The sequence below is a fragment of the Leptonotus elevatus genome, chromosome 1, assembly GCF_054856555.1.
Source record: "Leptonotus elevatus isolate MCC_2025b chromosome 1, RoL_Lele_1.0, whole genome shotgun sequence".
In the NCBI taxonomy this organism is placed as follows: domain Eukaryota; kingdom Metazoa; phylum Chordata; class Actinopteri; order Syngnathiformes; family Syngnathidae; genus Leptonotus; species Leptonotus elevatus.
In genome coordinates this window covers 31,246,561-31,272,264 of record NC_141239.1, presented here as the reverse complement: position 1 = coordinate 31,272,264, position 25,704 = coordinate 31,246,561, and the positions used below count along the sequence as shown (strand labels likewise).

Genomic DNA, 25,704 nt, shown 5'->3' with positions numbered 1-25,704 from the left:
CGTAATACTAGCTGTATCATGCTTCTCGCTATATCATGATATACTAGCAGTATCATATTACAAGGCGTCTCATGGTACTAGCTGCATTGTGATAGTGGCTGTATCATGATAATGGCAGTATCATAATACTAGGAACTGGATCGTGGTACGACTTTTATCATCATATTATCAGTATCATGATACCAAGTGTATAATGGTACAAGCTGTATCATGTTACAGGCAGTATCATGGAACTATTCTCATTGTTGTACTACATGTATCGTACTACTAGTTGCATTGTGATATTAGTAGTATCGTGATACTGACAATACTATTATCATCATGCTATTAGCTATATTGTGATATGACATAAAAGATGATGATCTTTTTTTGTCATGTTACATGTGCACATGAAATATGACCTCTGCATTTGACTCATGCCATAACGTGTATCATGATACTTGCTATAGTGTGAGACTAGCAATATCGTAAACTCTAGGTGTATTATGATATTATGTGTATTGTGATACGCTCAATATCATGAAACCAGGTATATTGTAATATCAGCTGTATCCTGATACTACTTGTATTTTGAAACAACTTGTATTGGGATACTAGCATCATGATACAAGCTATAGTGTGCAACAAACTATCATGATACTCGCTTTATCCTTGTACTAGCTGTATTGTGATACTGGCTGTTTCGTGATACTTGCTGTATCATGACAAGCATTTTAGCGACACTAGCTGCATCTCGATGATACAGCTGTATCATCCTAACAGTGTCGTGGCACCAGCAGTATCGTAGTACTCGTAATTCTAGTCACTATACTGGAACAACACACACACACGCACACACAGCCACCATCAACACATCTCTAAGGACCCATCAGCAACAGCGGCAGCGCTATTGTTACTATAATTATGACCTAATCACAGCTGTAATAGCACAGATATCATGCTATAGGTACCACACACAAACACGCACACGACCACACGCGCACACACACACGCACTCACACGTCCCCTCTGGGCTGAGAGGGGCCATTACCCTCCACACACACCCACACACTCACACGCGTACGCGCACGCACGCACACACACACACACACACACTAACACAGAAACACCTCTCATACATCAGCGTGTCTTTAGTAGAGAGAGAGAGAGAGAGAGAAAGAGAAGGAGAGAGAGAAGGAGAGAGAGAGAGAGAGAGAGAGAGAGAGAGAGAGAGAGAGAGAGAGAGAGAGAGAGAGAGAGAGAGGCAATGCATTAGTATTCCGAGCACAGGGCGGGAAGCTGAGAGCGAGCATCCAGCAAGGAAGGAGGAAGACGAGAAGGAGGAGGAGGGTTAGGAATATTAGAGCGAACAGGAGGGCTGCCATCATTTGCTCCATTTCTCTCCGTCCTCGTCAGCTCATCCCGGCGCGTGCGCGAGAGGAAGAAAAAGCAAGGAAAAGGAGGTGGGAGGGGAAAAAACGCCGGGAACGCTCGCTTTTTTCGCTGTTTCCCCCACACATGTTTATACCTGACGTGACGGCAGCAAGCGGCGAGATTCGTGCACAACATTCCACGGTAGGCACGCGCACACTCTCACACGCATACATCTCGCGACGTGCGCGCGCACATCAATCTTTCATGTGTAGCGCGCATGGCGTTCATGTTGCGTTTCTGTTTTTTTGTGCACGTACTCTATCTAGATGCTCCAACTTTGTATTTATTTATTTATTTAAAAAAAAAAAAAGGGCCAGCAGCAGCAGACGTTCTAGGAGGACGCGCGCGCACATCAACCTGGGTTGTGTGTGCGTGCGCGCGCCCGTCCACCGTCTCCTCTCCCTTGCTTGCAGTTCCCGCTGGGCCACGCCCCTTTACCTTGCCCACCGAATGTGATTCATGCAAATTACATGCGGTGCGCGTGCGCGCGGCAGCAAAAGGTTCCTGTTCCAGCAGAACATCGCAGCCTGTGTGTGTATCGTAGAAGACCCTCAGCTTGTTTAGAGATACATGACCTAGAGCAGTCATTTACGGCGCAGCTAGTATTACCGTACATCCCGTCAATATACCGTACATCACGGTACAAAGACGGCGCCCGGTCCTTAAGACGTGAGGTGCCGTAAAAGTCGTGACCTCTATGTTCCAAGTGTGAAATCGACCCATTTGTGAACCAAAAAACGCCAGAACGAAGCGGGTCCAAACAGAAGCAATCGAAAGCTGAAACATCCCATTAGGCAGAACCGATAGATTAGCCCACCTCACCTGAGATAAATAAAGCAATGTTTGCTCGTTAAATCTCAAGAGTAGTAAAAACAAAACAAAAACAAAAAACATTTGAAATGGTCGGCACTTGGTCAACAAAGAGCTGTTTGGTGTAGCTATGTAAACAACAAGATGTATGGTGTATTGTTGTAAACAAAGAGGCCATGAAGGTGATTGAAGGCGGTCCCTATTGATCCATATCATTCCTCGCTGGAGCAACATGTTTTATTCAGTGTGTATGCCTCTGATGCTTGTTTGGTTCTAATGATGCCGCGACGCCATAAACATTGTTGGAATCATCATCATTCCCGTCACTCCACACAACAGGTGACTCACTCTGGAAATAATCCCTCGTAAACGTTCTGCTTGGTCTGGGATTTTTAGTTAGCCCACATCGGAACGCCCTCATGCACCTTATCGCTATCATTCCTGAAACTAGCTGAGGTAAAAAGAAATTCCATAAAACCGTCACTCTGGGTTGGGATTTGTTACTGTCTCCAGTGCTCCCCACTCTGAAAAATAATCCCTTGTAAATGTTTTGCTTGGTCTTCTTTATCAGAATCTCTGAGTCAGGGAATTCTATAATCCCTGTATTCTCTCCTGTCAAATGTACTCTTATTCCAGTCATTTTCAAATCCTTTCAAGGTGTAGATAAATACATATTCTACAAAACTGCCAATTTGGAAATAATCCCTCATAAACCTTCTGCTTGGGTTGGGATTTTTTGTAAATCTTAACCTGAATGTCCAAGCAAGGGAGTTATATCGTCCTTATCTTCCCCCTTGCCCTTTCCCAAACATTCTCAGATTTAGCTAAAGTGTAAAAAGAGATTCCATGTCTCCGTCACTCTGGAAATAATCCCTCATAAATCTTCTGATAGGATTGGGTTTTGTTATTTGTCTTCACTCTGGGGGGGAAAAAATCACTTGAGTCAGGGAATTCCATCGTACTTGTCTTCTCGCATGTCAAGACGTCATTTTAATCCAGTCATTTCCAAATCCAGTCATTTCCAAATCCAGTCATCCTATAGAGATTCCACAATTCCGTCACTCTGGAAATAATCCCAGTAGATGTTCTTCTTTGACTGGAATTTGCTGAATGCATCAATTGGAAATCTCAGAGCAAGGAAATTCCATTATTGTTGACTTCCCTCTCCTCTCTGCCATTCCAAAATATAGCCACGGTGTGTTATTCACACTGGATTAAGATATTTGACATGCCCACCGCTTTGGATATAATCCCTCATAAACCTTCTGTGTGGGTTAGGATTTGCTGTTAGTCTTTTTCGGAATCTCTGATCGAGGGAAACCCATCATGCTCATCTTCCTTCTTGTCCTTTCCCAGCCATTCCAAAAGCCACCCGAGGTGTTAAATAGCCCTATACAGATTACATAATACAGCCACGATGATAATAATCCCTCATAAACCTTTTGTATAGGTTGATATTTGTCATTTGTCTTTATCGTAATCACAGAGCAAGGGAATTTTCTTGTCTTCATTTTCTCCTGTTACCTGTATTTTTAATCCAGTCATTCCCAAATCCAGTCAAGGTACAAGGAGATAGTATTCTTATTTTTGTGGAAATAATTTGATGGTGTTGGATTTATGTTGTTGTTTCTATAGGTCAATTACAGTCAGGAGAAGTGGATTTACAGACCTAATATTTAGGGAATTTATTTATTTAGCACCTTTATTTAAAGAGGAATACAATGAATCCCATGATGAACTGAACTGTTATTTTGTGCTCTGATGATGCTTAAGTATCTTTCATGGACTTTTCCGCCCACCCGTGTTGTGGGAATTCCAGTCCACTGCTGGGAATGATGCAACATAAACAGCTCATCAGCTTTACAGCCTCCTGAACTGACCAAGTAATGACAGGATGGAGTCATTAAAAATGAGAGCTGGAGCTCGTTAATGATTAATTGCAGGTCGTTGGTTGAACTTTTATCTTAGCCGCCGTCCTTTTCGTGCATTCCCTCCTGCGATTTTCATTTCGTACGCCATAATGAAAAGCCGACCTCGTCGGGTGGCACGGTTGCGACTGGGCGGCCCGCTGAGAATATCGATCCTGAGCGGTGCGCCAGTCAATGGAACGTCTGCGGGAGGTTTTGTGTTGCCGCGCGTACACAAAAGGCTCCTTTATCCCGCAGTCATGAAAATGTTCCACTTCTGCAACCCGCGCATACTGTGGCCGAGTTAGTTAGCCCTTTTATCGGTAAGTGGGGGTTTACAAACCTCGAAGAACCATGTGACTTCTTACAGCCAATCAGCAAACACATGGCAGGTTCTAGGTTTTCAGTTCCCCTTTTTCATGGATTTTATTTGTAGAGTCTGTTACTGTATTTTGTTCTCCTGATTATTGTGGGCGTAATTCCACTGTCAACCGCTCGGTGGTGGCACACCATTTTGTTTTTGTTGAAAGAAGAAGAGTGAAAACAGGCAGTATTTCAGATTATCTGTTTTTGCTGAAGATTATTGAACGTCAAAGCCTCTTCAATCCTGCTTCCTACGCCTACATAAAGCAGCTGGCTGTAGATTCATTTCATTATGTACAGTTGTGCTTGAAAGTTTACATAGCCTAAAGATAGGAAAACATATGAGCGCACTTTACGGTGAGAAAATCGTTTGGATATTTTCAGAGGTTGAATGTGAATTTTGGTGATGATTCATAGCATTTTGGTGTCATTCAGTGACGCTTAGCTTTTGTACATTTACAGTTGTGCTCATAACTTTACATACCCCCCCCCCCCCAATGGTAGTGAGTATTTGAATAGGGTATTTCTGTATCACAAATTTCACTTAGTAAATGGGTGGTCTGGAACGTAACAGCGCAAAGAGTGGGATTATTGTAGCTACTTTAATTCAACACAAATACACATACTATGCCGAAATGAAATTAACTGTACTGATGTAGACGTTGGAAATTGATTGTACTCTACTACCACTACCGGATGAAAGGACATCAGTGGATGTAAACAATGTCTTTGCCCGCCCACCCTTCTGCCCGTCCCCCTCCAGGCTGGCATTTGAGGTGGCCTCTTCGCTACCAGACGGCCATTGCTCTTAGTGAGACGTCCTCGTTTAAAAGTCACTCAGACAGATTTACAGGAGCGGTGCTCCATGTTAGCAATATTGGATCTTTTTGTTGTTCGCCCAATTTTGGATTCCACAGCCCGCTGTCACGGCCAGATAAATAGACTTAAGTGCTTCTCCCTTAAAAGGACAGACTATCCTAATGTGACAGTCAGCGACCATTCAAAGCTGACGGGACCGTTCCTCTGCTTCATTCTCGCGCAATGCGACTGACTGACTGATTGACTGATTGATTGATGGACGCATTGACGAGCACTCTGCCCGCCAGCTGCCACTCAAAAAGACAAACATCTCCCCCAACGACATCCAGCAACCAATCGATCGATAGTCCTGCTCAGGTTCGATACACTCGGAGAAGTCGCTCCTCAACCTCGACCTCCCGCTGCTCTTTTGCCTTTGATTGATTCGCCACTGCTGCCGTATTGGACACTACATTAGGTACATGTTTAAAATGGCGGAATCAAGTCTTGACTGTACCAGGTCAACCAGTCCTGCCAAAAAGGACTGACGCAAACCGTACTACTCGAAGGAATTGAGGATTTGTCATACTAGTGTCAATCATACAAACAAACGGGTGCTAAAACGAGGGATGTTAGGTTTTGGTCATTTGGGTACAATTCACAAAAACTATGCAAAGAAATTGGGCCGAACCATACGCAAACAAGTATTTAGTAAAGAAGTGCAAGTGGCAGCTACATGTGTGTGGGTGTACCTAATAAAGAGTCCTAATAATGAGTGTGGTCGATCTTCAGTTATCCCTGGAGGTGTTCAGGCTGTGAGAAAGTTAAGAGTTTCAGGCTCTGACCTGCTTTTTTTGACAGAATAAGTTCAAAAACAAAAGTTTCTCCAGGAACTAATTAGCATGCTACTTAACATGTTGGCGTTTTAAACCTTTTATCCTGGTTTTAGACTCTGATTGGTTTCTTTTATTCGTGTGCTTCCAGGTGATGTCAGGCAGCTTGGAGAGGAGGTCTGTGCTGATTGGCTGATTGGAGAGTTTCCTTCCAGGAAGTCGGGGCTAATTGGATGTAAGGTTCCAGCTGGAGGACTAGAAAAACGAGCCACTTGATTTGCTCTTTAGCAACGTGACAACATGCTGAAGGTTACACACACACTCCCGGCATTAACACACACAACAACATGTCTGCCGCTAGTATTGTTTCATTTATTTTGACATGAGGCATTAATTATTCAAAATCTGATGATTTAATTCCAGTGGAAGTACATGATCTTAATAGGACTTCCCAGTATACCTTAGAAATAAAACCCAACTAGACTTTCCGGTAAAGCGTCCTAGTACAGGAGTCTGCAACCTGTGGCCCTGCAGCCACACGTGGCTCTTTTTTAGTCCCTCTCCCGTGGCTCCCTGTTGATCTCTAACAACATTTTAGTAAAAATTACTTAAAAAACAAGCAAAACGATTTTTATCCTTTTTTTTTTTTTTTTAAACATAAAATATTCTTCAAATGAATTAATATTTTATATTCTAAAAAATCAATAATTAAATGTGACCGGCTCTGTCAAAAGGGTAACTTGACAATTGCCAGATTGCTAATTGTGATTCGCTCAAGGGAGTTCTCCACAATATCAATCTGGTCCACGGTGATTTGCCTGGCAAAGCCGGGACATTCTGTACAATACTTCGAGCTGATTGGACGATGCGGCATCTTGCACATGTTTGTTTTGACCAATCATGGCAACGGATGAAAATGTCGTCTTCGCAAGAACAGAATGCAAGAATAGAATTCATTGCAGCGTCCATTCGTCCATATAAGGTTAGTTTGTTTCCCACAGTGTCGCCGCTGGCTGGTTTCGTCACAGCTGCATATCCCGCCCCCAAACACAATGTCACTCTGTGATTGGTCGGTGGAAATCAACGGGCTCGGTACAACATGTATTCTCGGGAGTTTGTGAACTCACAAATACCGCGAGAATTCAGCTTGCAAGGGCAAGGTTAGTAAAAGGGTCCTCAAGTGCCAAAAAGATCTAAATTGAGATATTCATATATTCAAATTTTACACTTAATTCCCTTTAAAATGATATATACATTTCGATGTTGGCAGGTTAAAATCCCTAGTTTTGAGAAAAGTGGGTTTCAAGTTTTGGTACTTGCATCTTTCAAATGTCTATAGCAACCAGTACCTTACGAAAAAGATATTAACCTGACATTTTCAGGAACTGTTAAAGTATCAGTGGCAAGTCAATTCCAATCGCAGGTAAGGCCATCGTCCGAGATTTCAACCCATTAAAAGTTCTGGAAGTTTGACCTCCCAACAGATGAAATCAGCCTCAACTTTGAAGATCACATTCGATTTACAATTCATCTTCTGAGGCATCAGCCCAAATTTGGTTATTTTATTGTTGGTCATATTACCACCGTGGGAAATTTGATTTAATAATTTTATGTGACTTAAAAGTAGTGCTATTTAAGTTAAAGCGTTAACTCATTAATTAATAACAAAAATTATCGCATTAATCATGTATTATTAACGCAGATTAATTGCACTATTAATTTTGACCACAGATTATCCTTTATCTTGACAGCGGATGGCTACGTTAAAGGTCGCACAGGTTGTGTTTGAGCAATAAAAATAATTACATGCACTAAAGTAAAGCATTTAATAAATGTTTGTGTATGACATTCCGAATATTTGTTCATGTCAAACTATTGGGGTCTTTTTTCCATTTTAAATTATGCAGGCAATTAACTGATTAGAAAAAAACAAGGATGAGCGCGTGCAGTGGATCAAAAAATGTTGACGACGTCCTCATAACATTAAATGTTGGAAAAATTAACACATAACAGGTGCTCTTTAAATTTGGCGGGCACAAAATGTTGATAAAAAAGCCTTTTGAATTAAGCGATTAATTGTGATGAATCAAAACTCGTTTGATAGCTCTACTTAAAAGATTATTTGACATTTGGTGTGGCCTGTGACAAGTAAGTTTATCGATAACATCATGGATGTTATGTCTCAAATGCTTTTGGTCACATGAAGAAAATGAAAATGTTATGATGATGGTTCAACTGAGTTATGGCGATTCATTTTTGACGCATCGAGTGGTGTGTCATCTTTCATAGACACAGTCTCATGAAATTGACATCGAGAAGTGATCAAAACATTACATTACTGTATTTACAATAGCCTACATTACATTCAAGGCATTGCCGCATTTAACAACTTTAATTACACTCATCCTGACTCGCTGTCAGTGACAGCGGAGCAGATCGAGTGACAGCACCTGTCAATGTGCGTGATCTCCTCCTGCACCTCGTCAGTGGACATGCCTTAGTGAGTGAATGTATCCATTTGAATTAAAAGTAGAAATCGATTCATTAAGAAAGAGATCCCGCAATTGAAAATAATCTCTGTTTGGATTACATAGCACGGTAACTGGACCGACGACCGGCACTTCAACTACAAGGTATGATGGCGTATTATGATGTGCGTCATTCTGTTCACTTTTGTACGTGGTCACATTATAGTGGACTTCGACTTTTTTGGGTTGCTATGTCCAATCATCCATCCATTATCAGAACCGCTTTTGAATGTCGTTTAAGGCGAAGAAATCCGGGTTGTTTTTAATAAACAGGTGCACAAGATGCGGCGCTAGCTAGCAGCTAGCCTAAAAACCCTAGTTGCAATGCATACTGTCTAATAATTGCTTATTTTCATGCACTTTTATTACATTTTTACCTTTGTGTTGCTGGGAAATGAAACTAGAGACATCGAGGGGTCTATTTGTCGAGAAATCTCAAAAAATACATTTGAGTGCAAACGGTACATTTTCGTGTCTAGCCTGAAAAAAATCCTTCCGACATGCGGCCCTTTTTGTCCAAAATTTTAAGTGAGCGACAAAAGGTAGATGAAAAGGTTTTTTAAATTACTTCAAAATGTCCAAAAAGGAAGAGGAACCGCAGATAATTACCTTAACATGTCAATTATATTGCCAAAAATGTCAGAGAATTGAATAAAAAAGGCACAAAATAAAAATGTTCAAAAAGTAACCATAATATATCCAAAAACAAAAGAAAGGCAGAAAATTACCATAAAATATCTTTGGAATTGCCCCAAAAAAGTCAGAAAATTTATATTTTTAAAATAGCGAAAAAATGACCATAATATGTCCATAAAATTGGCAAAAATATCAAAAAATTGACAGAAAGTCAGAAAAGTCTAAAAATGTATTTAAAAAAAACGTATGGAAAATTACCACAAAAACGGAAAACGAAAGGTAAAAGCAAATGAATGTCTCTGTATTTGACGCTGCTGTCATATTGTTTTGTTGTGGTGCAGCTCTAATTAGGGCCCTCAGTACATAGCTATCACAGCGGTGTCAAAGTCCTGTTCTCGAGGGCCTCAGTGCTGCATGTTTGAGAGGTTTCCCACGTTCAACACATCTGATTCATATTTAAGCTCATCAGCAAGCTCTGCAGGAGCCTGATAATGATCCTGATCATTGAATCAGGTGTGTTGGAGTAGAGAAACATCAAAAACATGCAGGACTCAGGCCCTCAATGACCAGGCTCTGACACCTGTACATTAGATTAACACACTGTTTCCTTTATCACAATCTTCAAATGTTTTGTGGCTCCAGGCAGATTTTCTATTTTGCCTAAAATGGCTCTTTTGACAGGAAAAGTTGCGGACCCCTGTCCCAGTAGAACTCCTTAGTATAGCTTCCCAGTCAAAATGTCCACTTCAACTTCCTAGTACAGCATCTGAGTAGAATTTAGTTGTAGACCTTCTGAATACATCCTAAGAGATCTTCTGTGTCGAAATTCCTGGTCGACTTTCCAAGTACAGCATTGCAGTAGAACTTTTTATCTAAATAAAGCTTCCCAGTAGACCTTGGAAGTATAGCATCTCAGAAGAACGTATTTGTACAACATGCCAATTGAATTTCCTTGAACGTCTTGAACAACCTCCCAGTGAAACTCCCTAATAGAAATTCCATGTGCAGCATTACAAGAGAAATACATAGTAAGGTATCTCAAAATAAGTTCTCATGGTAGACCTTCCAAGTAGAAACTTCCAATCTTGCATCCCAGTAGAACATCCCAGTGTGAAGACATTTGCTGTTGATTTGTTTTTCCAGTCAAAGTGAGTCGGTGGGGTCGGTCTCTCCTTCATGGGCCCGTCATTCCGGTCCGCGTGATCCGGCCCCGACGTTCCCGGGCCGATCCTCTTCTCCCGGGCCGAGGCGCTGCGCTGTGACTGGCCGAGTGCGGGCGAGAGTGCGATGCAGATTGGAGGATGTCGGGCGACTGGGATGAAGACCTGTGCAAGAAGGCACTGATGCTGGTGGAGGAGCTGTGCTTCAACTCGCCTCGCGGGCACAGCCAGAGCGATCTCTGCCAGGAATTCAGCTACCTGCTCAGGGGACGCAACAGACAGCTGGACGCAGGTAAGCAATCTATTATACAATTTACTGTACTAGCGCAATGTTACTTACCATCATGAAAGAGTGCTCAAATGTGAGATTTTAGACAAAAAATACCAGCAAACCAAAATGTTAACGTAGGACACTTTACAACAATGAAAACACCGTACCCAACTGAACCGAACCGGAACGTACCAATTCACGACTTGTTGTGTCCCGTCTGCTGTCTATGGGATGATGCGTATTGAAGTAAGATAAGAATGTATGACGTAACACCTTTGTGCGTTATTACCTATATTGAGTTCAAACGCGAGCACGCGCCGCTAAGAAGATGCGTAAACATGCTGACACATGAAATATTCATTGCCGCATCTCGTTTGTTTTACGAGCCCCTAAAGAATCTCGCAACGAGAGCTCTTTGATGGGCTTGTCGTTGCCGAGCGCTCTCATGCAGATTAGCACCGCCGCCATGTAGATTAGCCCGGATTGGTCGCCGCCTCGGGAGATTTGCGAAGAAAATGTCATGCCGCGACCTGAGGCGATTGTGTCGGAAGTCTGCGAGGGCCTCCGAGGAACGGGAAGGGCCAGAGAGAGCTGCCGGGGAAAAAAAGGCTTTGTAAGCAAATGGTGAGGTTTGACGCGCGCAGACTCCCAGAGCGGTCGCAAAGGGATGTGATTGACAGGAAGTGTTGGACGGTGTCGAGACAGAAAAACTCCACACCTTGCTCACCACCATGCTGCCTACTCAACAAAGCATATCATGTCTATCTCAAGATACACTTTGAACTGAAAACAGTCTTTCGTGTCTTTGGTGATTCTCTTGAACTTTTGTCAATCAATGATTGTGTTTGTCCTTCTTTGCTGATTTTTTGTTATTTTTGTCTTGGTGATATGTTTTTGTCTGATTTAGCCTTTATTCAATTTTTGGTGATCGTTTTTCTCTTTGATTTTGTGTGTGTTTCATTATTCTTTTATTTGCGTTTTGTTTGTCCGCTTATTTTTGTCTTTGATTTTTGTTGTTTTGTTTGAGTCTTTTATTTTGTCTGATTAATTTTGCGGTTCTTTCTGTCTGTGATGTTTTTCTTTGTTGATTGTTGTCTTTGATAAATGTTTTTGATGATTTTGTGGAATTTTTATGTCAAATCGTTTTGGGGCTTTTTTTGTCTTTTGTGATTGTTGTTTGTGTGAATTTTTTTTGTTTTGTTTGATTTTAACTGATGACTATTTTTGTCTTTTATTTTTTGTCTTGTTTCGCCTTAGATGTTTGGCTTTGTTTTTTTGTCATGATAATCATTTTTATTTTGTTTTTACCTTTATGATTGTTTTTTGTCTTTGAGTATTTTTGTTGTTGTTGTTGTCTTTGCAATTAAAGGTGCATTGTGGAGTTTAAAATTTTATTATTAAAGCTTTTTCTACATCGTGCATGCTCCACTAATGCCCAAAGAGCCATGACTTAACTGCGACTATGCTTATCAGCTTGTATCTCCCCTTCAGGGCGGACATGTAGTGTTGTGTTAGTGAGTGTATGACACAATTGGGGTGGCAACTAAAAACCCCAAAACAAAACAAGAAGACTTTAAGCACAGCCCAAACTCCAGCTTAGACTCCCAGAAAACTGTAAAACGAAGAGTTTAGTCAAGTGTAAGTACATGTACGCGCACCATGCACAAGCTTGACGCAGACACTGCAGTTACGCTTTAGGCCAGCAGTTTTAGCAGACTCCACAATGCATTTCAATAATTATTTAGCTATAATTATTAATTATTTGGTTATTTTTGGCTTTTTGATTTGTTTTTCTCTTTGATAAATCATCTTTCATGATTTTTTGTTTCATTTTTGGTCATTGATATTGTCTTTGATGACTGTGTACTGTCCTCGATTCCTCTTTTTGTTATTTTTGCTTCAGATGAGATGTTTTTTCTTGTTGTTGTTGTCTTTGATTATTGTTTGTTGATTTTTCTTTCATGCTTGCTGTTTTCCTTATGATTATTTTTTTATTGATTATTTATTTCCATACGAGATGTTTGTGTTGATGTTGATTTTCTTAAAATGTAGAATATGAGCATTCTCAACACTTCCTTATGTCTCAGCTGCTAACCACCCCACTCTCTCCTTCCTGTCTCCCCCCCCCCCCCCCCCTCCAGTCAATACTGGAACCTTTCTCATCGCCCTCGCCGGCCTCAGCCCTATATCACCGCCAGCTTGTTTTCTCCCACCCCTCCTTCACACATGCTCGTTTTAATCGACTTTCTCAGGACAAATGATATGCAGGAACGTACGCGCTGGGCAAAAACTGTTTCTGTCCTTTTATTATTGTCCTTAGAGGCAACCCTAATATTTTGCCCATCTCGAGGGGCTAAACAAGGCAAGTGCAATGTAAAAAAGCCCTCCCAAAACACGCCTCCCCCGTCTTCGCAGTCATATCGCTAAGGAACTAGTGCTGATTAATGACATACACAGACTGATGAATAATTCACAGGAGGCAGGCAGGCAGAGGGCATCATGGGAAAACTGCTAGCAAGCAGCCAGCATTTTCCAGACGCTTTTCACAATTCTGCCGTTGAGTGATTGAACGTCTTGGCCCAAGAAAAGATGACCTTGAGAAAGAAACACTTTCTTATATTATTTGATGACTTGAGTCCAAATGGACGCTTCACTTTCACAATTGTGTGATTTTTGGAACTGGGGCCTTTGGCAATATGGAGGGAATGCAAATGGTTCCGAATAGCAGTCAGTTGTTAGCACAAAACCTTATGGCTTCTGCTAAAAAGCAAAAAACTAAAAATCAGGGGAAGCCTATGTTAGTTACGTGATTAGCTGAACTTTATTTGGGTTTCATCAGAGGCACTTTTAATGGTGGCAGTTGTCTACTGACTTTCATTGAATTTATTGAATGTTGAGCTTGAATGTGATTGATTACTAGTGAACACAGCCACATCCCAGTTATTAGAACAGGGTGTGCACACTTGTGCAACTACATTATTACAATTTTTTGTTTTTATTTACCCACTCTCAAAAAACATTCAAATAAATTCTTGAAATGTGGCTAAGGTCATTAATGGTGGTCCATAACAAGACATTTGAACAGGGGTGTGCAGACTTTTTAGAATAAAAAATAGTTTGAGATAAATTACACACATGCATATGTACCATTAAAAAAAAACATCCTTTTGTCTTTGATGTTTTTTTCTCGCGATTGTCATTTTTTTTTGGTCTTAGGACTTGTTTTTTAAATTAGTTTTTATCTGACACTTGTTTTGCTTTTAGTTTGGTGTTTGACCAATGTTGTGTCTTCGATGTTGACAATTTTTGCCTCTTTGATTTAACCTTCAATAGGTCATTATTTTTGTCTGTTGTTTTGGGTGTTAATGGCTTTTCTGTGATAATTTTATTGTCAAATTCTGGTTGTCTTTAGTGACGTTTTTATTGTTGTTTTTGTCTTTGATGACAATTGTGGGTTTGGTTTTTTCAGGTTTTGACTTGGTTTTTGTTTCTGGTTTTGTCTTTTATGTTTATTTTGTCTTTGATAATAGTTAAAAAAATTTTTTTTAAAGCTTTTGTCTTTTATCATTATTATATGTACAGAACTTTGTATGGAGTTATAGTTTTTGAAGTGCTCTATAAATAAATAACGTTGAGTTATTTGTTATCTTTGATGATTGTTTTGTCCTTTAGTCTTTGACCATTGTTTTGTGTTTTACAATTGTCTTTTGTCTTTGATCATTCTTTTTGCTAATTCAACCAATTATTGTTTTATTACGTTGTAGTCGTATTTTTCGCCTTTGATTTTATCTTTGCGAGACATCTCAGTGTATGTTATTGCTTGTTTGTTTTGATGTTTAAATTTTTTTTGAATTGCGTCAGAGCAGGCCTACGACACATCACAGTAGTCAAGACACACAAGTGCCCAAAGTATATTTCCAATACAGAAGCTGTCTGTGGTGCTGAAGTTGCACTTTTTTTTTTTCAACCCGAGGTCAAACTCTTGTGTGCGTGGTCCTCACTGTCACGCCAAGAAGAGGCAGTAACACTGAACATTGCCAATGTGCGTTTCCTCACAAGCACACTAAGAGAGTGTTCGGCCGAGTGGAGTTTTAAGAGGAGATGAACAAGTGTTGGTGTGTCGCGCGAGCAAGAAGAGGCTTGTTGTTTACAAGAGAGCGCAGCGGCAGCGGCAGCTTCGCATTGAAACAAAGTGAAGGGAACATCAATGTGACAATCCTCAATGCATTTTATGCTTGTGTGCCAAACAGCAGAACAAATGCTCGACTTGATCTAATGTGGATTTCAAATTTGTGTCCTAGTTAGTTCGTTGGTAGGTAAATTGGCTGATTAGTTTGCTTGTCAGTTTGTCAGCTGGTTGGTCAGTCCGTCAGTGTACTAGTTCGTTAGATTCGTTAGTCAGTTGATCTGGTTGTTAGTTAGTTAGTTAGCTAGCCAGGAAATCAATCACTCAGTTAGTTTGTTAATTGGCTAGTTTCTCAGTAGATCATTCAGGTCGTTGGCCAGATTGGTAAGTCAGTCAGCGAGTTTATTAGTTACTTAGTTAACTGGTTGTTTGGTAGGTCTTTCACTGATTGTTTAGTTGGTCAGTTATCAGTTTCATTGGTTAGTTTATCAGTTAATTAGTTAGTCAAGTAATTCGTTAGTGGGTCGGTCAGTCAGTCAGTCAGACAGTTATAGGCTATAGTGGTTAGTCAATGAGTCATTTAATTGATCAAGTTTTCAGTTAGTCATTTACTTAGTTGTCAGTAAGTCAGTCAATCAGTGAGTCAGTCAAGTTACTAAGTTGGTTAATAAGTTAGTCATTTAGTTTCTTGGATCGTAAATGAGTTTGTTAGTTATTAGTGAATTAGTTTAATAGCTATTGATAATTAGTCATTTAGTTTGAGTTAAGTGTTGTTATTCAGACAATTCTAGTCAACTAGTCAAACTAAGTTTGTTAGGTAGTAGTTTAGTCAATTAGTAGCCAATTTGTTATTTTGTTAGTTGCTTGGTCAATTTAACAAGTAAATCAGGTTAGTTAGTTAGCTTGTCAGCGAGGTGTTTTTTAAACAAGTTATTTAGTCAGTTAATTGGTAGTTGGTCAATAGTAGTCACTGAGTTCTAAAATCCGTGTGCAAATCAGGAGAGCTGGCACTCAATCGTCAATTTCCCTCCGATGACTATGGCCACCTTTTGCCGAGTGCTTCCGCATATTCGGTGAATGCTTTATGAGGCAAAGCCTCGCAAAAATACACGGATTGAGAGAGACCGTCTGTACTCACCCTGATCAACGGACGTAAACCTGCTTCAGTCTGTGCTTAGTTTGTGTATATTTTTTCGGCTTTGCGTCACTCGCCCAAAGGTGGGCATTGTCATCGATGGGAAGGGACAATTAAGGGCCTAGATACACCAATCCGACGTCGGCCAAATGTGACCGACGCCTACCGCCTGTGGCGTCAGCCCAGACGTCGGCACGTCGCGTAGAAAAATGACATAAATACACATCGCACCGACCCCGACTATTACGTACCTTCAGCGCATGCCCGAGAAGTAATTCCCCTCCATACCATCGGCGGCAGTAGTCATTACTCCTAAAGGCAACCGGAAACCTCTTTACGGGGGCGGGATATAAAAACGTCAACAATGCATTCCGGTTACTTTTTCTCTCACAATGTCCTCCCACGTATAATGCTGTCATTGTCAAGCCTCGCTCTTGTGATTGTGTGATTGAAAGATTAAGGCAGCAAAGGCGCAAGATAAGGAGAAAGTGGTCTCTCTTGAACCAAAGAGACAAAGTCATCTTCCTGATCTTCTGTCCAGACAGACATCGTACTTTCAAATGCGGAGGGTACAGCAGGGTGACAATGTGCACAACGAACTGGAAAAAAAATTATCCAGGCTTTTCCATCAGTACTGTTTATCCACGTTCGTCACTTCCTCTTCTTGCCCCGTGCGCTGACTTACTAGGTAACAGCCAATCACAGTGGTCAAATGCCACAATGCCCGATGCCCACAATGTTAAATTTGCTGGAAACGCCCCTCAACGTATTCCAACTCGATCCGACTTTACAACAGTAATTTATACACTGATCAGACGGCGCATGCCGTCGGCCCAACGCTGTCCGACTTAACAGTAGTGCCCAGTGTCCTAACTTTCCAATCAATCTTATTTGGCTAATGTGGCCCGTGCGGTGGCTGTTGTGTTTCCAGAGATTTCGGTGAGCCTACTGTCGGTGATTGTGACGTTCTGCGGCATCGTGCTGCTGTCGGTATCGCTCTTCGTGTCGTGGAAGCTGTGCTGGCTGCCGTGGCGGGACAAGGAGGGTGGTGGTCTGAGCCTGACCTCGGGGCTGCTTCCGGGGAGCGCCGGAGTGGGCGGAGCCCCCTGCTCCTCCTTCCTGCCGCCGCTGCTGCAGCGCAAGGAGGGCCAGTCGTCATCATCGCTCTACCCCACCCTCGGCCAGCAGGGGCAGCACCACCCGCACTTCTCCGATCTGGTGGGACTGGAGAGGGGCGATGGCTGCGGCGGCGGCGGTGGCGGCGGCGGCGGCGGTGGCCTGGTGGGCGGCCCGCATGAGACCCAGGAGCACTCCTACCTGGACATGGACTCCTACCCCAACAATGCTGGTGAGGCCTACACTTTGCATAATTATTGTTTTAACATTCAAGTAACATTTTCCGGTTGACAAAAAGAAAGAAAACAATTGTTAAATGCCTTTTTGTTTCTTAAATTATTTTTTTAGGAGGATTATGATGATTTATTTTCTTATTACACTTTTTATTTAAAAAAAATAAAATAAAATTGTAATCAGTTCAGTTCAAGTTAATTCTGGTCTGGTCTGGAGACTCAGAAAACCACTCTGGTTTTTAAAGATTTTTATCTTTCATGACACAATGCAACTTTACCTTATTGTTTAAATTGTTCTATTTAATTAATTAATTAATTAATCAATCTCAAGCTTGAGATTAATTAATTAATTAATCTCAAACTTGAGAGGTAATGATTAATCTCTAGGAGAAAACAATCCGACTTTTCCACACACAATGATCACACTCTACTACTAATTTCTATTTGAAAAAGGGCTCTTTTCCATCCATTTTTTTTGTTGACTTTGTAGGTAAAATACTTTTCAAGGTATAATAAGTACTTTAATGTAAATGTAATGTAGATCTATTTGTTTCTATGACTGTCATAACATTTTCCCGGCACTATTTAAGGTGGCATCATGCAAAAAAAAAAAAAAGCAACAAAAAAAAGAAGCAAAACATTGAATAAGCTCTTCCGAAGCATCCCAAGTGCCCTGTGAGTGTACAGTACAGTGCTATGTAAAGTGTGTGTGTGCTATAAATAGCCCACTCTGCACTGCCCGTCTCCAGTCTTGTGGGGGGAGGGGCCGTACATGACGCTTTGGCTGGCCTGCCTGTTCATCATCTCGTGTTAAAAGCCGTTGGTACAACATGTCGTTTCCTGTGTCATGTCTTGGATGTGTTTGGGGCGTGTGTGTTCAATCGATGGAGTCGAAGACTTCCACTGGCATTTTGCAAGTTTGGTTTACTCGCAATTTCCAAAAACATGCATGAAAGCTGACTCTACATGTTCATAAGAGTGGCTGTGATTGAATGCTTGTGTGTCTGTACAGTATATGCCTTGCGATTGGTTTTGTACCCGCCACTTGCCCGAAGTCAGGTGAGATCGGCTCCAGCTCACCCACAACCCAAATGAGGATAAGCACGATAGAAAATGGATGGAATGATAAAACAATACATTTTTGCAAGAATGTTCTTATGTTTTTTCTGTCAAGAATAATGTTTTTGGGGGGAAAATTCTGGGGAGAAAAGAAATCCTTAAAAAAAAGCTTTTTATTCTTCCAAATGTATATGCTTTTTTTCCTGAAAAATAGAAAACATTTGAAACTTGAAACATTTACAAGCCCAAAATTTGTTTTTTGGGGGGGACCCTTTTTTTTTTCATGAAAGAAATCATAAAAAAAGTTATTGTGTTAAATCTAGATTTGTTTTTAAGAGCCGTTCTTGGAAAGTTTAAGTAACATTTGCCCCCCCCCCCAAAAAAGTCGTAAATTTTTTTTCTTGAAAAAATACAAACATTTACTCTGTTTTTCTTCTTGTTTTGTGTTTATTACTTTTTTTCAGGGACGCTGAAGCTGAGCCAAACATCTCCAGACGTACCCAACTCGGAGGGGGGCGCGCACCCCAACAAAGACCTGCCCAACGCTGTCTCCCAGCAGCAGGTCACCGCCCGGTCAGTTCGCCTCCACTTGCATGAAAACCATCAATGACAGCACTAATGACATCATCGATTGACATACATCAATTCACAACATCATGAAGATAACGACTCAGTCAGCATCCGCTACAAAATGGATGGAGTAATCAAAGGATTAGGATTTTATTTTATAAAAGGATTATGAAGGTCTTCTTCGGGAAAAAATATTAAAGTATTTTGTCTTGAGTTTAATCGTCAAATTCACTTCCTTCCCTTATAAACGCCTTAAGTGCACTTAAACACATATTTAGTTTTTATTGGACGAGGCTTGATGAATAGTTTGCAATAAGGCCAAGCTGCTGGAAAGGGTCGCACAAGTGTCACTTGATATTCCGTTGTGTACACGTGGTGTGTTGTGGTGTGTGCGTGCGTTCAGGCCCAAGCCGATGACTCACCAGCTGTCCAGTCCGGACTTCCACGGCGAGGAAAAAGAGCAGGTGACCAGCATCGGCCAGATCAAACCCGAGCTTTACCGGCCCAAAGGCGACCAGGGCGACGGCAAGCAGGGCGAAGCCTGTGGCAAGATCAGCTTCCTGCTGCGCTACGCCTTCAAGTGAGCATGCACACGCACGTACATGCGCATACAAGTTGGTGGGAAGATGCTGAGTTAGCGTCTGTGCTGAGCATTATTGACTTTATGCTCGCTGATCGCTGCCTTCAAAACAGCCTGAAATCCTCCCAAAATGTCTCCAAGGTTGGTTTCACCTCCAGCAACATCAGCATCATTTCAGTTTCTGCAGAAAAACACACAAGTCGGCAGCTTAATACAGACAATATAGCCAAAGACACACAACCGGCCAGCAATGATATACAGTATGGATATGCAGTCAGATGGTTAGGGCAGTGCTTCTCAAATAGAGGGCAGACCCCCCTGGAGGGCACGGTGCAATGCCAGGGGGGGTGCGTGTGACCTCAGAGAGTACAGTAGCTGGCAGTGGAATTTTCATTGTGAGCAAGAGCGCAACGAGTATTAGCTCCTCTGTAGGGACAGACAGGCACGGCCTGGGCCATCTGGAAGGACAGGACAATTCCTGGTGGGCCCCCGGGAATCGGCAGGCACATTCGTTTTGTAATCTGCCCGTAAATTAAGAGTATCCACATCATCTTAAATTGACTGTCTCATTGTCAGTCAACTGTAACTCCAATGCTACTTTCATCGGCTATTATATTATATTTAGCACTGACTGCCTGTAAGTGTGTCACCAAGTTTAGAAATACTTTATTCTTGAAAACATCCACTTTTAATCTACAAAATTAAAAACATTTCTCAAAACTTTTTTCTTGAAAAATCAAAAATTTTCTCTAGAAAAATATGTCCGTGAATTTTTTTTTGAAAAACAAAAACATTTCTCTCTTCACCCCTCTGTGAGCCGTCACCTTATCGTGGTAGAGGGGTTTGTGTGTCCCAGTAACCGTAAGAGCTAAATTGTCTGGGGCTTTATGCCCCTGGCCTGGTCACCCATGGCAAACAGGTCCTGGGTGGGACCAGACAAAGCACGGGGATCATAGACATCCTATGGTGAATGAAATTCAATGAAAAGGTGGTCGGTGCCTCTCATGCCAGCAACCCCCAAACCTATTGGTGGACACCAGCGGTAAGAATGTGGTCAAGCTAAAGAAGGAGTCTCGGGCGTCTTTGGCCTGTGAGACTTTAGGGTCAGCTGATGGTTACTGGCTGGCCAAGTGGAACACAGCTTTTGTTGTTGCTGAGGCAAAAACAAAAGTGTGGAATGAGTTTGGCAATGCCATGGAGATGACTTCTGAATGGCTTTGAAGAAATTCTGTTCCACCATCCGTCATCTTACCAACACTGTATAGTAGAGCTGGGGCGCTGCTGACGTTAACTTTGGATGTTGTGAATGGGTGGGGAGAATACTTCGAAGATCTCCTCAATTCCACCGACATGCCTTTTCTTCCATGAGGGGGCATAATCTGGAGACCCTGAGGTGGGCTCTCCTTTCTCTAGGGTTGAGGTCACAGAATTGGTCAAAAATCTCCTCAGTAGCAAGGCCTCTGGGGTGGATGAGATTTGCATACTTCCTAAAGAATATGGTTCTCACACCTCTGCAACATTGCATGGACATCGCAGACAGTGCCTACGAATTGGCAGACTGGAGTTCTGATTTTTAAGAAGGGGGATCGGAAATTGTGTTGCAATTACAGGGCGATCATACTCCTCATCCTGGAGAAGAGGGTTTTGTCTTGGCAGTGGAACTGTGGACCAGCTCTACACCCTCTGCAGGGTTCTCGCTCAACCAGTCTCTATGTGCTTTGTGGATTTGGAGAAGGCGTTCGACCGTGTAATCGTGGGCATCTTGTCGGGGGCGCTCTGTGAGTATGGGGTACTTAACGCCCTTGAATGGGCTGTTCGTGTCAGTTTGGTCCGCACTGCCGGCAGTAAGTCGTAATCGTTTCCAGTGAGGGTTGGAGTCTGACCTTTGTCACAGATTCTGTTCATAACCTTTATGGACAGAATTTGTAGGAGCAGCTAAGACACTGAGGAGATACGGTTTGGTGAGGACAGTATTACGTCTCTGCTTTTTGCAGATGATGTGGTACTGTTATTGGCTTTATCATGCTGTGATCGTCACATCTCACTGGAGCGGTTCACAGTCCAATTTGAAGCGGTTGCATGGGATGAGAACCAGCACCTCCAAATCTGAGACCATTGTACTCAGTCTGAAAAGAGTGGTGTACGTTCTTCAGGTCTGTAATAAGATCCTGCCCCAAACTGAGTATTTTGGGGTCTTGTTCACGATTGAGGGAAGGATGACGCGGGAGATCGACATGCGGATCGGCGCACCGATGCCGACTCTATCGGTCTGTCGCAGTGAAGAAGATTTACCACTTTACCGGTTGATCTACATTCCTACCCTGCCAGGTTACATGCTGTGGGTCATGATCGAAAGAACAAGATCCTGAATACAAGTGGCCGAAATGAAGTCATCCTGCAGAGGCTCAGAGTTCAGCCGTTGTCCTTCTGTATTGAGAGGAGCAAGACGAGGTGGCTTGGGCATTTTGTTAGAATGCCACCTGGACGCCTCTCTGGTGAGGTGTTCCAAGCACATCCCACTGGGAGGAAGCCTTGGGGATGACCCAGGACACACTGGAGACACGGCTGGCTTGGAAACACCTTGGGATCCCTCTTATTCCCACTTGGGAATGCCTTGGGAGGAGCTGGATGAAGTGGCAAGGGAGAGGGAAGTCTGGTCTTCCCTGCTTAAGTTGCTGACCCACGACCCGACCTTGAATAAGCGGAAGAGAATGAATGAATGAATGAATTTCTCTCTTCAAATTAATTTCCTTGAGAATAAAAAATATATATATTGAAAACAATATGACTATCCTATAAAATGTTTAGTTTTTTGAAAAAAAGAAAAAAAGAAGTTACGTGGCATTGTACGTGTAAGAGCGTGCCCGAGGTTTTGCAGAATCATGAGGGCATCGCGCGGCGGGCAGTGGTAGCGTTACAACTTAACAAGCTATTGACTTTTCCCGCGTCCCTCATGTGTCAGCTTTTAATGGGCTTGCCAATTGAATCTTTGTTCCCGGGAGGAACACATGAAACATTGACGCCGGCAGCGTTATCACGTGTTAGCAACATGCTAACACACACACGGGCACACATTCTGCTTTGGCTTCAGTAATGAGCCTCCAGAATGTGGAGCATTATATCACAAATCATCTTCCGCTGGCTTTTCATCAGGCGACCATCCCGCCGCTTGGCTAATTCCCGCCACGCGTGTTTGTGTCGCTGTGCGTGTGTTGTTGCGCTTTCAAGTGGCTCAGCATTTATAATTCATGCGCCACCTTTTACTTTTCTGACCATCAGCAGTTTGTGGCGCCACCGCAATGCTTCGTGTCGCCGCTGCCAGCGGCCTAAATATCCCAGAGAGCAAAAATAATAAAAAATACATCAGGAATTCGAGCTTGTTTTTAAAAACCCGCCCACTTCGTCAGCGGCACTACATCACGCTGAGAGGACTTTTGAATAACTCTCCCCCAGTAGGTCTCCAAAAGTCACAGTATGGTATAAAAACAATAACTTTTTGTTACATTTAAGTTATGTCTACAAAACACATACATGCACGCACGCACGCACACACAAAGATGTGTTATTTTTCTAACTCATTGCTGGATAGCTGTGGATTTTGAGCAGATTGGGTTACTTTAACCCACAATTAGGTTAATTATGTCGACCCCGCTGAGATGGTTGAAGATCATCTCTCTCAATGATGATCCATGATTGCATGTGATTGCTTATAATTGTCTTAATGGAAGTGAACACGTGCGCCGATGGGCCGCTTGGTCACCTTGTCGACAAGCTTGTGTGGTGAATTTGCGGCCTAAAGTTCACGGCGAGTGGCTAATGAAGAGGCGACACGCCGGTTAATAAGCGCAGAAGTGCCTAACAAGGTCTGATTAGTGGCCGCCTGCTAATTAAATACACCATGTAGCGACACACACATACACACAGTCACACAAAGTCACACACACACACACAGCAGTTCTTGTGCTATTCTGATTCCATCATTGCTCCAGAGATATACAACCTCCCACCTTCTTACTTGTGTACATAGCCAGTCCAGGTGTGTGTAGGCCGAGCATGTCTGGTGTATTAGCCTAAATGGTTGTGTGTTTGTGTGTTTGTATGTGTGTGTCAGCACGGAGCAGCTGGTGGTGAAGATTCTCAAGGCATTGGATTTGCCCGCCAAAGATGCCAACGGCTTTTCCGACCCTTACGTCAAGATCTACCTGCTGCCTGACCGTAAAAAGAAGTTCCAGACTAAGGTAAGCACCTGACCGAGGTTTGCTGCCTCAACGGGCTGCAGTTGATGATCGTAACAGGAATTTTGTCATGTGGAATTTGTTACCATCGACAAGGTTATCTTGTGTAGTCACCATTTTGAAGCAATGTGGGATACCTTACCGGTTTGCTGCCAGGCTGCTGTAGAAATGGAAATGGGAATTTTGTTGTATGGAATTTAGGTAATGCCGTGTTGCCGCTACGTCTTTACAAATTATTGATATTGGATTCAATTGCCTCGGCGGGCTGCTACAGACCATTTCTTAGCATCAAAGAAGGTGTGTGCAGGTTCTACATTTTAAAGGAGACCCGAAATGAAAATTGCAATTTTTTGAGGTTTTTGACCATAATATGCATTCCCCCACCCTGACTAATTCCCCAGAGTTGTGAGGAAAACGACCCATGTTTTCGTTGTCTATGGCAGTTTGTGTCAAACAGCACTCTCAAACAGCAGATATATTGTCCTTTACACCACCTTTTTCGGTTTTATACGTCATTAGATCAGCGCGAACTCCACCCTCACAATTTTGGACCCCTCCCTCACCTTCATTATAATACTCGTGGAAGCTGGGGGCGGCAGTGGATCTTCACAAGAGAGCAGGAAATGGCTGGCTCGCGGAAGCCGTTCGTCATCGAAGTGGGCCCTGCGCCGCCGGGTTGCGGAAGCCACCCCCGTGCTGCTGGCTGGCGGAAGCCGTTCGGCATCGAGGCGGGTCCTGCCCTGCCGGCTCGCTGAAGCCGCCCCCGTGCTGCCGGCTGGCGGAAGCCGTTCGGAATTGAAGCGGGCTTTGCCCCGCCGACTCGCGGTAGCTGTTAGGCAGCAAGGCAGGGGACTTTCGCGAAAGAGAGCGGGGACCGGCTGGTCTCACCGCTGGCCGAGCGGGGACCTCTGCTCTTTCTCTCGCGAAGGTCCACCGCCGCCCGGTCCACTGGGGCATGCCTCGCTGCCGAGCAGCTTCTGCGAGCCGGCAGGCTCCGTGGAAGGACGGCCGTGTGGGAAGTGATAACCAAGTTTGCAGAGGCGGGCGAGACTAATGTAATTAATTATGCTTATTGTAATGGCATTTTGAACATAAAGATTTGGCATTTGGTGATCATCTATTGAAACTGAAGAGCAAAAAAGCATGTAGCCTATCAATATTTCTTCAGATGCAGACATGAAAGACAGTGTGGAGACCGAAGCAGGTGGCGCAGGAGAGCTTTGGTCATGCCCAATTCATTTTGTAAACAGAAGCCTTGGCCACGCCCACCAAATTCCGCCCATTTGAAACTGGGCAAACAGTAGACCATCTTGTGGAGCCTGTATTTGTACAATAAGGCAGACTTTCGCAGACAATTCTTTTGAGTGTAAGGGCATCCAGAGGATGGTTGTTGTTGTCGCTGGAAAGCTCACCTTAGGACACCTTAAAGCAAAGAAGGGTAATGGCTACAAGCTGTAGTTTAAAATAAATAAATACAATTTACTCCATGTACAGCACTTATATACAACGATGATTGTTTTTAAATGTTCCATAGGAAAGTTGTTGAGTTGCATAAACGGGCTACATAGCAATGAGAAATTTGTTTGGTGGGATGTGTTAGCCTAGCATCAATAAGGTTATGTTGTGTAGTCAATATGTCTTGTAGCAACAGAGGATAATGGATTCTCTCCTGACTAAATCGCTGCCTAAATGGGCTGCTGTAAACATTCAATCAGGGATTTGTTATAATCAACAAGATGAGTTGTGTAGTCTCTATATCTTAAAGCAATGGAGCGTCATCAAATCAGGCCCAACTACATTACTGCCCGAATGGGCTGTGGTACTAAAAACAAGGAATTTTGTGATCTCGAATGTACTACAGTTAGGTTGCGTAGTCGCTACTGTATATGTTGAGGCAACACATTCAGTCTAACGGAATCAAGCCCTCATTT

At 42.7% G+C, this 25,704-nt stretch overlaps 1 protein-coding gene across 2 annotated transcripts in view; it reads left to right on the top strand.

Annotated features, from left to right (window-relative positions):
- Window positions 1-1,262: 1,262 nt before the first annotated feature.
- syt3 (synaptotagmin III) overlaps window positions 1,263-25,704 on the top strand; it is a 38,093-nt gene continuing 13,651 nt past the window's right edge. Inside the window, exons 1-7 of one of the 2 annotated variants that reach the window (XM_086091634.1) lie at window positions 1,263-1,554; window positions 6,276-6,359; window positions 10,432-10,740; window positions 16,912-17,328; window positions 18,853-18,961; window positions 19,362-19,538; window positions 23,650-23,776. In XM_086091634.1, the coding sequence (XP_085947760.1) occupies window positions 10,590-10,740; window positions 16,912-17,328; window positions 18,853-18,961; window positions 19,362-19,538; window positions 23,650-23,776 (981 nt within the window). In that variant the 5' untranslated portion in view covers window positions 1,263-1,554; window positions 6,276-6,359; window positions 10,432-10,589. Of the gene's footprint in view, window positions 1,555-6,275; window positions 6,434-10,431; window positions 10,741-16,911; window positions 17,329-18,852; window positions 18,962-19,361; window positions 19,539-23,649; window positions 23,777-25,704 lie in introns of both variants that reach the window. The other variant, XM_086091626.1, reaches the window with a different exon arrangement.